Source organism: Xiphophorus maculatus, chromosome 16 (genome assembly GCF_002775205.1).
Source record: "Xiphophorus maculatus strain JP 163 A chromosome 16, X_maculatus-5.0-male, whole genome shotgun sequence".
Lineage (NCBI taxonomy): Eukaryota > Metazoa > Chordata > Actinopteri > Cyprinodontiformes > Poeciliidae > Xiphophorus > Xiphophorus maculatus.
The window spans coordinates 9,771,793-9,783,706 of NC_036458.1; the positions used below are offsets into that span (position 1 = coordinate 9,771,793).

Below are 11,914 nucleotides of genomic sequence, written 5' to 3' on the forward strand. Positions count from 1 at the left end.
ACTTCAGATCATCTTAAATGTCCAGGATCTAAAGGAAAAACAAACATTTGAAGGTTTTATTTTTATTGAATAGAGACACAAAACACCCACCCTACATGTTTCCATCAATATATTAATTTAGTTGTGCAATACTTCAAAAATATTTCATTACAGCAGTTGAGATTCTAAGATATAATTACCTACATATGAAAACAACCCTAGCAGCCTTCAATCGTTTTCATTTTTCTTTACCTTAACTGTCATCTCAGTACGTCACAATTTCACTAATTGCATCATGTGATATACAAGTAACCATCTTGGCAAACCAAACAGGACTTTTGGTTGATAATAGGTTAATCAAAATACATGCATCTATATAAATATTTATTACATTTCTAGTTGCTAGAACAAAAGCAATTAATCCAGGCAAAAATACATCCATAATCAAATAAAAGTGAATTAAAGAATAAGCTATTTCCTTCCACAGTTACATCTATAGGTTATCTTCGTATTCAAATTAAGTTAATACAATATAAAAGACAGCATACCAGAAACCAGTCAAATGAAAAACCTTTCCTTAATTCCTTGTGCTTTTACCTACTTGGGGACTAAGATATAAATTGGGAATTCATTCCAGAACCTTCAAGTCATTAAGGAAGGTGGTTGGAGTCAAGATGTGAGAGGATCCTGTCAAGACAAAAATATAAACATTGATAATTAGAAAAAACTGGGAACATTATTGCAGAAAGAGCTTTGAGAATTACAACTGAAAAACAAAAAACTTCTCTCACCGATAAGCACTTCCCATTTTCCATCAGTGCTTCGAGTGACTTCATAAGCAGAACGCATCTCTGAGTGTGACACCCCTCCAACCACAAAAACAATCAAGCGAGGACCAGAGCGATATTCTGTTGGAGACTTATTTTTGTGCCAGTTTCCAAAACGTGCACTGCTGTAAGAGTTAGAGAGAGAAAAAAAAATCTACTTCTTTGGCAACAAGTAATTATTTCCAAAATGTAAGAAGTAGTCATATTTTGGTAACACTTTATTTGACATAAGTCTGCATAAGTCTGACATGACACCGTCATAAACATGACATAATACCTGTCATGAACATGAAGGAGTCTATGAATGTTGTCATGAGGTGTCATTTGGTAAATAATGACACTTTTAATGAAAAGTTGCTCTAAAAGTTGTATTGAAAGTCCATTAAAAGTGCCAACTTTGCATTACAGTGTCATTACTTACAAAATAATGCAAAGTTGGCACTTTTAATGGACTTTCAATACAACTTTTAGAGCAACTTGCATTACAAATTTCATTATTTAACAAATGACACTTCATGGTACCAGTCATAGACATTCATAAAGACTCCATGTTTATGACAGTGTCATTTCAGTCTTTTGCACATCAAATAAAGTGTTACCCATATTTTTTTATTGTTTTTTTTTTCTGTTGGGCTTAAACATGTTGCATAATGAATATTTGTGCATTATGACAATCTTTTTCATAATGGTCCTCCAGTCAAACATTCAACCCATCTTGTCTGGTTTTATAATATAATATGGAGTTACTTATATTTAATGCTGCACTTTGCTTAAAAGGAAGCAGGAAAACATTGTGCATTAGACAGATTATGAACAAAATACAGACGATCGTTTGCAGAGGAAACCTCTTCATGATGGGAATTCCCTAGGGGATTGCAGTGCATTCAAAGTAAAGCCGACCTATTTTTGGCTTTTTAACTTCAACTTAATCTGTCAAAAGCTTGGCTCCTATTTAGTTACAGGGATAAAAGCTTTTATTGGACATTACCTGATATATGCTTTAATTTAAAACATGTCAGTCGTTTTTTGTTATGCCCATGCAAATTCTGTCATGTATATTTTAACATGTTTGTGTTGGATCTACCTGACTGCAGTCTGAGTCGTGTTAATTGGTGCTGGATTAGAGATGAAGGGCCACTGTTTCTTATCCAGTTTGTCTTCTATAGCATTCTGCAAATACAGAAGCACAGAGTGTGTCAAGTGCAGAAATCAATTTAGGTCGACAAAATCTAAAATGGCACTTAATCATTTATACCTCCATGATGTCCTTGATGGTGGGTGCCCATCTAGAGAGTTGGTAGGTACTCTCTTTTCGTTCCTTGCGCTCTGGCAGCATGTTGCCAGCATTGCGGCCCTGGCAGAAAATAACTCAATAACTCAGTACAATATCATTAACAGTAGTATGAAAACTTGAACATAACAGCTCAATTAAATTAGGAAATTTACCCCAGTTATAATGTTACAGCCAAGGTTTTGTATGTTGTAGATAATTTTGCTGTCTTCCTGCGTTATGTTGGCATGCTGGATGAGCTTGGTAAGGTTCTCCTGCCCAATGCCTAAAGATATTGACTCAGTTGTGAATATAGTTAAAACATTTTCAGCATTTCACATGCTGTATATTTTCTTCAAGGAAAAAAATGTATAGCATACACCAGTTAGCACATGAAGAGTTAAGTAGTGCCCATTCAAAATGATTGCAATAATTTAAAACATAATATGATATACCTTTTTTCTTGTGGAAAATGTACAGCAGAATGATGCGGATTTTGTCATAAGCCCCAATTTCATTGTCAAGCAGAACAGGAACAATGCTCTTCATGGCATCTTTTAGAGCTTCCCCCTCTGCATTTTCTCCCATTACCAGGTCCTGGGGAAGACAGTCTTAGTTAGCTACTGACTGTAACTGGAAAAAATGAATCATCAACTCAGGTTAGCTGACAGTGAACAAACAAAGCAACTGACATAAGAACCTGCTCCTCTACTTTTTTTTTCTCAATACGTTTCTTGTGATCCTGTTGACTGTTTCCAACAAGACGTTTGATGGTCCTGTGATCACGCCTCAATATCTTAGCAATTTTAAGAATACTGTATTCCTCAGAAACTTTTGGTCATTTTAGCCAAATCTCTTTATTGGCCCATTCTGCCTAAAGAAATTAAGCTGCCTGATACTTAAGCACATCTTGATATAGATACACATCTTCTGCTCCAATGAGCATTCAAAGTCTATCCAGCTTGAAGTTAGAACAAATGGCTAAAAAAAATTATCAAAATACACCCTTGTATAATAATGTGCACACAATGTATTAAATAATGATCAGCAACATTGCTGACATTTAATTATGGTCGCCTAACACTTTAAACAAATGACAGCTGAAAGAACTATTGGTGTTTGGACCACACAGGCCATATTAGAGCCAAAGCATGCCCACAGGATTAAAGAGGCAGCTTTCAGAGATGCTGACAATCCATTAGTGCAGATGAGTGATTTGCTCATACAAAAAGCACCCATTAACACTTGTATCCCATAATACTACAAGCATGCCTTGATCTTCATTTCCTGTGTGCTTGAGATTCATCTGACATAGAACTAAATGTTGCCGGGCACATCCCTTCTGGAGGTATGTCTGGCACAAAACAAACAACACAATGCGACTCAACACTTGTGTGGATTGTGGCTTCCCCCAGTGCTCCAACTGGCTGACAAATGAATATAGCAGAACGTACTACATGTGTACTAAATTCCTATCAACTCAGTTATTATGTAACAGGTTATTGCATTTCTGTAGACATATGGATGTCTATTGCTGCTCCCACACTTCTTATGCAATACTCGGATCATAATTTACTATTAAACATCACCGGCCAGTACCAATCACATTTGACCATATCCAGGAAAGCTAAAGTGGAAGAAAAAAGAAAAAAAAAGAAACGGTGACAAGCTGAAGTCAAATATTGAACAAAATAGTGTAACTCTCTCTCAGTTACTGTCAGTGTAACTATGAAGCTGTAGCAATTCTGTAGCCAAAAGATTCAGACTGAGATTAACTTTTAGAACTAACTCCAGTAACATTTGTGTTTACATTGAAAATACATACAATAGCAACAATAGCTACAATAATGTTGAAGACACTTAAAAATGCTCAGTGTCTACTGAACACTCCATACTGACCTGCTCCACTTCACAGAGTTTATCAAGAGATGATTTGAATCTGGTCATGCAGGCTTCAGCTAGGTGCAAATGAGTAGAGTACTGTGAAAGAAATTGGGTAAAAAAAATAATTTAATTAAAGAAATGTAAAATATATTTATTGACCCAAGCAACATTTAATTTTACCATGACAGAAAAGCATCCTGAAATAGCTCAACTAAGCAGTGTTTAAGAAATACCAACACTTGATCAACTGCCATTATATTTGCAACTGATCAACATAAAAATATAACAAAGAACAGAAGCAGTTTGTTAATTGAGATTGTCATTCCTGAAGATTAAGAAAAAAAAGCATAAACTATTATCAGCATTCTTCATTTTTATTGATTTACAAGTTTAAATTTCTCATAACTTTGTAAAGATACTAAAAAAAGCTTAAAACTTCTCACCATGCTGAGCTCCTTCTGATACTGTGGCATCTTCTTTAACATCTGAGAAAGGTCTTTAATATTGGCCTGAAATACAAAAAAAGTGGCAAATATTAAAAACTTCTGATTATATAGATTATATAGCAATTACCGATTTCTTATTTACAACTTTCTCCAATATAAATCTGTAATAAACAAGCAAGCAACATGCACTTACATTATCAGTAGACATTCTCTTGCTTTCGCAAAAGGTGCGAAGTAGTTCTGTCACTTTTCTGGAATAATGGATTATGACGTAATCAAAATATTAATAATGTGCAATCATGCTCTAATATTTTGCATTAACACAAATATCCAAAAGCCTTAAACACTAAACTGTAATTTAATGTTTTGTGAAATGTTTGCTGTCTTTAGCTGCTGCAATTATTATTACCGTATTATTATTATGATGTAGAGTAGCAGTATGCAATGAGGATTAAAAATTTACTCCATTTCTATTTTTTCTAATGTTCCAATACTAAAATTTCAGAATAGCAAAACCAGGTGAAAGCAATTGACCAGAACACATGGAAATGTCACATAATGGGATTAATATATCAAAATAAGAAACTCACTTTGTTACATCTGCAATGTGCATATGCCTTAGTTGAACCCAGAGCTCATCATCTTCATCCAGTAGCACTTCTCTCGCTTTCGAATTCCCAATGCCAGTTGACTGGTAACTGAACAGTAAAGCATTATGTCAAAATAAGTTACACACAATTTTTCTTATGTAACTTGCAAGTGACGGACAAATATTAGGGGAAATAAGTAAAATGCTGACATACGTATAGATGTCTTGTTTGACATCTAGCAAGTCATAAGCCATTGCTTGGAAGGTCAGCTCATGCAGAACAGGCGAGATGGGATCAAACCCACGATCAACAATCAGCAGTTGAGATCGTCCCTTATCTGGACCCTTTTATTTAAAAAACAGCATAAATAAACAAGTCATGCTTTCAAATGTTTTTGCAGCTCAACATGAGCCAATACTTAAGCAAACATGCAATTTTGACATCAATGAAAGCAAACCAGATGCTTAGATGACATGCTTATCAAATTCACTTTATATGTAGAGGCAAAAAGAGAAAAGAGAGCAGTAATACATGCCTGTTAAGACCCATCCTGAAAGAAAGGAAATGTGAGCTAAGAAAGACAGAAAATAGAAGAGTAAAAGGAAAAAGGTTCAGCGAAGCTTGTATAAAAAACCCCCAAACAAACAGAAAAAAACCCCAGAAATCAAAGTAAAGTAAAGCGCTGAAGATGGAAAACTGCTGAATATATCTCCTAACCTCCCCCATTTTTGGGTTGTCTGCTTTGTGAGCATTAAGGCGCTGATAGATCTCTTCAGCCAGTTTAGCATTTTCTTCTGGTCCCCTGAAGTAGCAAATTATTACACACCTTCAATCAGCAGGCAAATTAAGCGGCAAACTCATTTTAAAATTCTGTGCAGTATGTTTTTCATACTTGCGGTATCGGATTGCAGGATACTCGTTAAGTGTGTCACACAGTGTTGCAATCTGTTCTGCAACATTTTCCATCATTGTGTTTCTATCATTGCTTTTCTCTTTGCTGTAGAATAAGGACAAAGAAGTTGGATCATCCAGGGAGAATACCTGCAGGGATTAAACAGATTTATCTTTATGTACATTTGTTTGCATTAAATTGCCAAGTAAAGCATTTACATAAAAAATTATTTGCAGTTGCAAGATTAATTTGCATTATATTGTAAGTCAATTAATAAGCCTGGCTATTTATCACCCATGCTTTAAAATACAATCATCTTTAAAAGTTATATCTTAAGTGCATGGTCTGTTAGTCCAATAATTTTTTTTTTTTTTTTTACAATTAACTTTATTTTAAGCTTTAAAAACATAAAAACCAGGAAATATGCTTGTTGTCTAAACACCAAACACAAAGACTAAGAGAAACAGGACAGCATTTAAGAAATAAAAGAAAATTACTTTTCAAAGAAACTTAAACATGCTGTAAATTAATAGGAATTAGATTCATCGGTAACAAAATAAAAAATTTATACAATAATTAAGTTTGTTTTTTTAAAGTGCTGACCTGAGACTCATTGGGCAGGAATGCAACATTGATCTCTTTTAAAGTCTTGGCAAACTTGGCAACTCTGGATTTCCCAATGTCAGCAAAGAGACTGTCAGGACAGGCTATGAGAAACAGGAAATGTTAGTTTTACATTAACAAAAGAGGTTCTCTTAAACTCCACATTTATTGTTACATCAGGTATTACTGTAATACATCTCAGAATAATAAGTGTCCAGTATTTAGAAATGCTTGCATCTTACTGTCAGTGAAGAAGATGTGTGCTGCTTTGTAAGTAAATGCTGCATCTTTAAAATCATTGATTAGGGCATCAACTGACTGCAATTGGAAAAAAATAGAATATTTTAAAGATTTTTGAGCAAGACTTAAGTAATTTTATGAATTGTATCAAACAGATCCCAAGATAAACTTCAACAAAACAAAGTAACCTTCTTCACTGGTGTAATCAAATAGATGGCCTCCAAACTTGCAATTGGCTCCCTGCGTTTGTTGATGTCTTCCACAACTGAAAAGTAGACAGGAAAAGAATTACGTGCCACTGGGTGGGTCATCAATGCATTGCAATTAATTTTTTTTTCCAATTCAATAGTGATTCGGAAAACTCTGTGAATCGATTAGATGTCCTGGTCAGTGGGTTTGTGCCATTAAGCATTAAGATAGCACCATAAGACACAAGTCTGCACACGTACTAGTCACACCCTCAGCCAAAATGTCCGACATCTTGCAGCAGGAGGACAGAATTCTCATGGTCATGTGATCCACAATTAAAACCTGTGGATGGACATAGAATAGGTCAGTATCACAAAACAGGCATGAAAACAATGCATCTCTGAATTCTTATTACCTTCCATTCGCCTTCTTTCTTTACGCTCTTGATGACCCCAGTGAGGATTTCTGCAGAAGAAAAAGACATCTGTTAAAAGATATACATTATATGAAATTAACCTAACATCAAAGAACTGACAAAACATCCATAAAATACCAAAAATTGTAGCGTCAACCTAAACAAGTAAATAAAGTTAAATATTGAAAGTAATATGTCTGTGATAAGACTTATTCCACCTAGTGAGTTTTTCTGTTGTAACTCAATTTTGAAAAGTGCTTTTTGATGCATGGAAGGGTGAATTGGAGGATTTGTCCCAAAACCTATCACACAGGTATCATGATGTTGTGTATCATTAAGAAATAATGCATAATAAATTTCCTTTTAGTTATAAATAATACAAGTTTTCCATCAGTTAAATTGCTAATGTAAATAACATGGTCAGTGAGGTCCAAAAATGCATTACTAAAAAAAACATTAGTCCTCTTCAATGATGATTACTGAAAATACAACTCTTTATCATCATCATAATAGTACAATTCACCATGCAGGAAACTCTGAAACATTGCACACAGCTATCAGCAAGTGTTTTTATCTATAAATCAAAGGCTCGTCTCAGAGCGCTGTTTTAATCTGTACCACTGAATTAGGTTTATTTTTTTTATCTTAGAAAGGAGTGGGAACTGTGTGTTAGTGAACATTTTTGATCACTATGCTAATTAAAATAACAAATTAAAGAAGCAAAATTACTAAGTTAAATTTCAGCTATTTTTTTAATAAAGATGACTTCAAAACAAAGATTGGTTTTAAGTGACTTATACAATTAGAAGAATTTGGTGCATAAACATTTCTGCTTATAGAATGCAATCATGCAGTAAAGAAAACAATATAACTTGTTAAGCTTTCTAGTGCGTCGTAAATTGGGATTGATGCACAACATAAAAACATTTCCACCTACCAACATTAGTGAAATGAGTGTTTTTGCTGTTAATTTAAGATTGGCATACTCTGGAAAATTTGCTTAAAAAATGAAAAAAGTGACCTTGTTAACATGTACTAGGTTGACGCCTAAAATACTCTTATGAATAAATTAATTTCAAAGTTGGCGAACTTCCTTTTACATAAGCTAGCAGGTGTTAGCTTACAACTTCTGCTGTCGCAGTTTTTATTTTTCAAGGATATCAACAGAAACAGACGTAGATTTCTAACAAAAAAGCTGTGAACCACCTGACTCACAATAGCGCCTTTTACCCATGTCTTAATATCATTTCCTTTGTTAGCAGAAGGGTTTTAATTGGAGCAAAACAGGAAGAGGCGTCTGGTATATCGACAGCCTAAACACAGTTCTATTATGGAAGTCTTGAATATGCTGCAAGACAACAACAACAAACAAACGACCTAAACTACCTGTGCCAACTTTAAAAAAGCTCAAACTTCATAAGTTATGACCAATATTTTACTTACTGTCTCCAACTACCGCTTTCAGTCCACTCGGTGCCATCTTGACAGGAGTGTACTTTAAAGTCAGTCACTTCCTCATGTTAAGAGCTTTGCTATAGAAAGCTCAACATTGCCACCTAACGTCGGTTACTATTATTACAATATGACGGTGCAACAAAATGAGCAAAATGTAACAAATGTTAGTTTCTCATATAAAAAACGAAAACATATAAAAATAAAAACAAAAAGAAAGCCAAACAATGTCTTTAATGGTGATCTGCCTTTCATATTATAATACCATCATGCAAGTAAATCTCATTTTCAAAATGAATGACGGCAAAAAAAAAAAATAATAATAATTATAATTAAAAAAAAAATAGAACAGGTGCACAAAATAAATTCACAAACTGAGAGATATATTTCTGGATACTTCTCTCTGCCAAATGTGTCAAAGGTAATCATCCAATGGGCTTTGGGAAACACATGTCAACACCTTTTCACCATGCAATCTTCAGCTGTTTATAGCTGTAGGAGCACATCCAAAATGTACGACTGTCCAGAAAAGGAATCACAATTCTCTCGAGGGTATTCATCCTGGAGAGCTTATTGAGCTGCTGTAAGTTGGTTCATGCTATGTGACAGACTGGCAACCTGTCCAGGGTGTATCCCACCTCTCACCCAAAAAGTTTGCTGGACATAGGCACCAACACCCCTCCTGACAAGGGTGTACAGAAAATGGATGGATGGAAGTTGGCTCATGGTATCATTTCTAAGCATGCCAAAACTCAAAAGCTCCTTAAAGTACCTCTTAAAACAAGTTGTAACCAGTAAGAGTGCAACACATCAATCATCAAGTAAAATGTTGCATGGTGACAAATTTAGTTGTGACGTATATGAGTTTTAAAACAGTTTCCTGTCTGCTGAGCAAAACAAACAAAAATAGAAAGTGAGTTCTCAAACAGTCATTCTAATGACAAGAATAGCTCAAACAATCTCAGACTGTTCGACAGGATTTCTTTATATAACTATTTTAAATACTGATTTATCCTAACTTTGCTGATCTCATCATTTGGCAATATATAGTACATATGGATTCACACCTTTTGACTTGATTAATTTGATGTTTTTCAATCCTTCTTAAGTTAGATCTTTTTAAAATAATTCACAAGACAATAAAAAGAACTGAATATACACATTTGAATTATAAAGGAGTACAAGCATCTCTGGAAAGATTTCTAAATCTTTGGATAATAACATTGTAGCCATAAATGTATTTAAAAAAAAACACACATAAGCTGCAATCTTTTAGTGAACTGCAACTTGAAAAGGTTATGCAGAAAACTACAGCACTTCTAGAAAGTTAACTGATTTAATAATAAATCCTCCTACAAGTTCTGTTTGTTTTTCCTTCTTTTTAAAATTATCCTTGATCAAACCAGGCAAAAATAAAATAACAAAGTTAGTAAAATACATTCAGGGTATATGTTTAATCTGCATCACACATAAAAAAAAATGTAGTTCCAGAAAACTATGTATAACATAGTATGTATCACAAATACCCAAACAAAAAAAAGCAATTAAAACATAAAGAAATCTTGTATAAAAATATGTCATTAATAAATTTAACATCAGGCAAATCCTTGAAAACTGCCAAACACACCTTCAGATCGCATTAGTCTTGCAGGTCTTTCTGTTGTCTCATGCCAGATTAAAGCAATCTCTTTTCCTCAAGCAAATATTGCCAGAAATTAGTTTTTACACTGAACATTCAAATATTTTTCCTGACCACAAAATCTTCAGTTTTCTGACATTTTTTTTAATATCTGTTGCTCCCTTCGAACGCGCATCCGCTCTTTAAAGTTTTCCAACTCCTTTCTCTGAAAAAGAAAACAAGAAATGTTACACAAATGATAGTAGAATTATAGTGGTATTCAGAAGTTCAGAGACAAAATCTGAACAGAATGTCCCTCATTATTTGAAAAAAATAAATAAATAACTAAAATAAAAATCAGCTAAAAGTGAAGATGAACTTAAAAAATGTGGCATAACAGGTAATAAGTATTTAATGACCAATTAAAAATGTAATTTATGTATTGTTTATAAGTTAAAATCTTTTTTTTTCTTTCATTGCTGCTCTAAAAAGAAAATCTAGTGTAAAAAATAAATAAATCTTGTTTTCTTCATTTTACAAAGTAAAAGACTATAAACGTCAGTTCTGTGCATCTCACCCGTGATTCTTCGTCCGGTGGGAAGATTTCCCTCTGGGAATTACAAAACGATCAAAGTTTGAAAAGAAAGATTAATTCTAAAGGATTGCAGCCTGAATTAATAGAATAATTTCTGACAGATTGGTATGCAACATTAAAACAACACACAAGGAAAATGGCTGACCTTTCTCTTAACGATATACTCCTCGAAGTACTCGGCCTGGTTTGAGATCCAAAACATGGTCACGGGAAAAGATAAATAGAGCATCATCTGGCCAAGGAAAATAATCAGAAGTTAAACACGGTGGATACTGTAAATTTGTAAACATCATCTACCTGCATCGTAAACTGACAAAGAAAAACGTTTCTTCGTTTTAAAACGTAAAAGTTCAGACTGAAATATTTTTGGTTAGTTTCGATTAACTTTTACTTACTCTGAACATCTCTATTTTAACCCCCATTTTCACGTCAAGTTCTTATCCACAGCCGTATTACCTAAACTCATAACAGAAGACCTTCAGACTGATTTCCGGGTATTTGCTTCCTATTCTTCTTCTTCTACCTCCTTAAATTTTTATCTGCAGTTTTCTGCAGTATTGCCGCCACTCCTCTGTCTGGAGTCTAAGTGCACAACATGATGTAAAACCTGCATATTTTACAACATGCTAGTGGGTAAAATAGTTGGAATGATAACCCTTGTACCAACATTGTGTTTCCAAATCCTTTGCAGTTGGTTATCTGCTCTAAAAAATGTAAAGGATGTAGAATATCGTTCGTTTTTTTTACTCATCGAGAGAAATATCATTAAAATTCCCGGAACTGATAATGACTGTAAATAAACCACTGATTTGTGTTTGTTGTAATGTTGTTTTGTTGCCCTCCATGTTCATGTTGAACCTAACCTCTTTATCTTTGACATGTCTTGCCCATCTTTTAAAAAAAATAAACAATTC

General features: G+C 34.0%; 2 protein-coding genes across 2 annotated transcripts; both read right to left on the reverse strand.

Annotated features, from left to right (window-relative positions):
* Positions 1-46: 46 nt before the first annotated feature.
* stxbp2 (syntaxin binding protein 2) lies at positions 47-8,861 on the reverse strand. Its single transcript, XM_023348804.1, has 19 exons — positions 8,779-8,861; positions 7,336-7,385; positions 7,181-7,262; positions 6,920-6,996; positions 6,734-6,809; positions 6,492-6,595; positions 5,889-6,037; positions 5,714-5,798; positions 5,210-5,340; positions 4,997-5,104; positions 4,600-4,657; positions 4,404-4,469; positions 3,976-4,056; positions 2,532-2,673; positions 2,253-2,362; positions 2,062-2,160; positions 1,891-1,976; positions 771-931; positions 47-666 (listed from the first exon to the last, which is right to left on the reverse strand). Exons 1-19 carry the CDS (start codon positions 8,813-8,815, stop codon positions 608-610), a joined length of 1,761 nt encoding a protein of 586 aa, XP_023204572.1. The 5' UTR covers positions 8,816-8,861; the 3' UTR covers positions 47-607.
* A 145-nt stretch (positions 8,862-9,006) lies between these two features.
* pet100 (PET100 homolog) lies at positions 9,007-11,523 on the reverse strand. Its single transcript, XM_005801505.3, has 4 exons — positions 11,396-11,523; positions 11,146-11,232; positions 10,983-11,015; positions 9,007-10,631 (listed from the first exon to the last, which is right to left on the reverse strand). The coding sequence occupies exons 1-4, from the start codon at positions 11,420-11,422 to the stop codon at positions 10,551-10,553; spliced, it is 228 nt and encodes a 75-aa protein (XP_005801562.1). The 5' UTR covers positions 11,423-11,523; the 3' UTR covers positions 9,007-10,550.
* Positions 11,524-11,914: the final 391 nt, after the last annotated feature.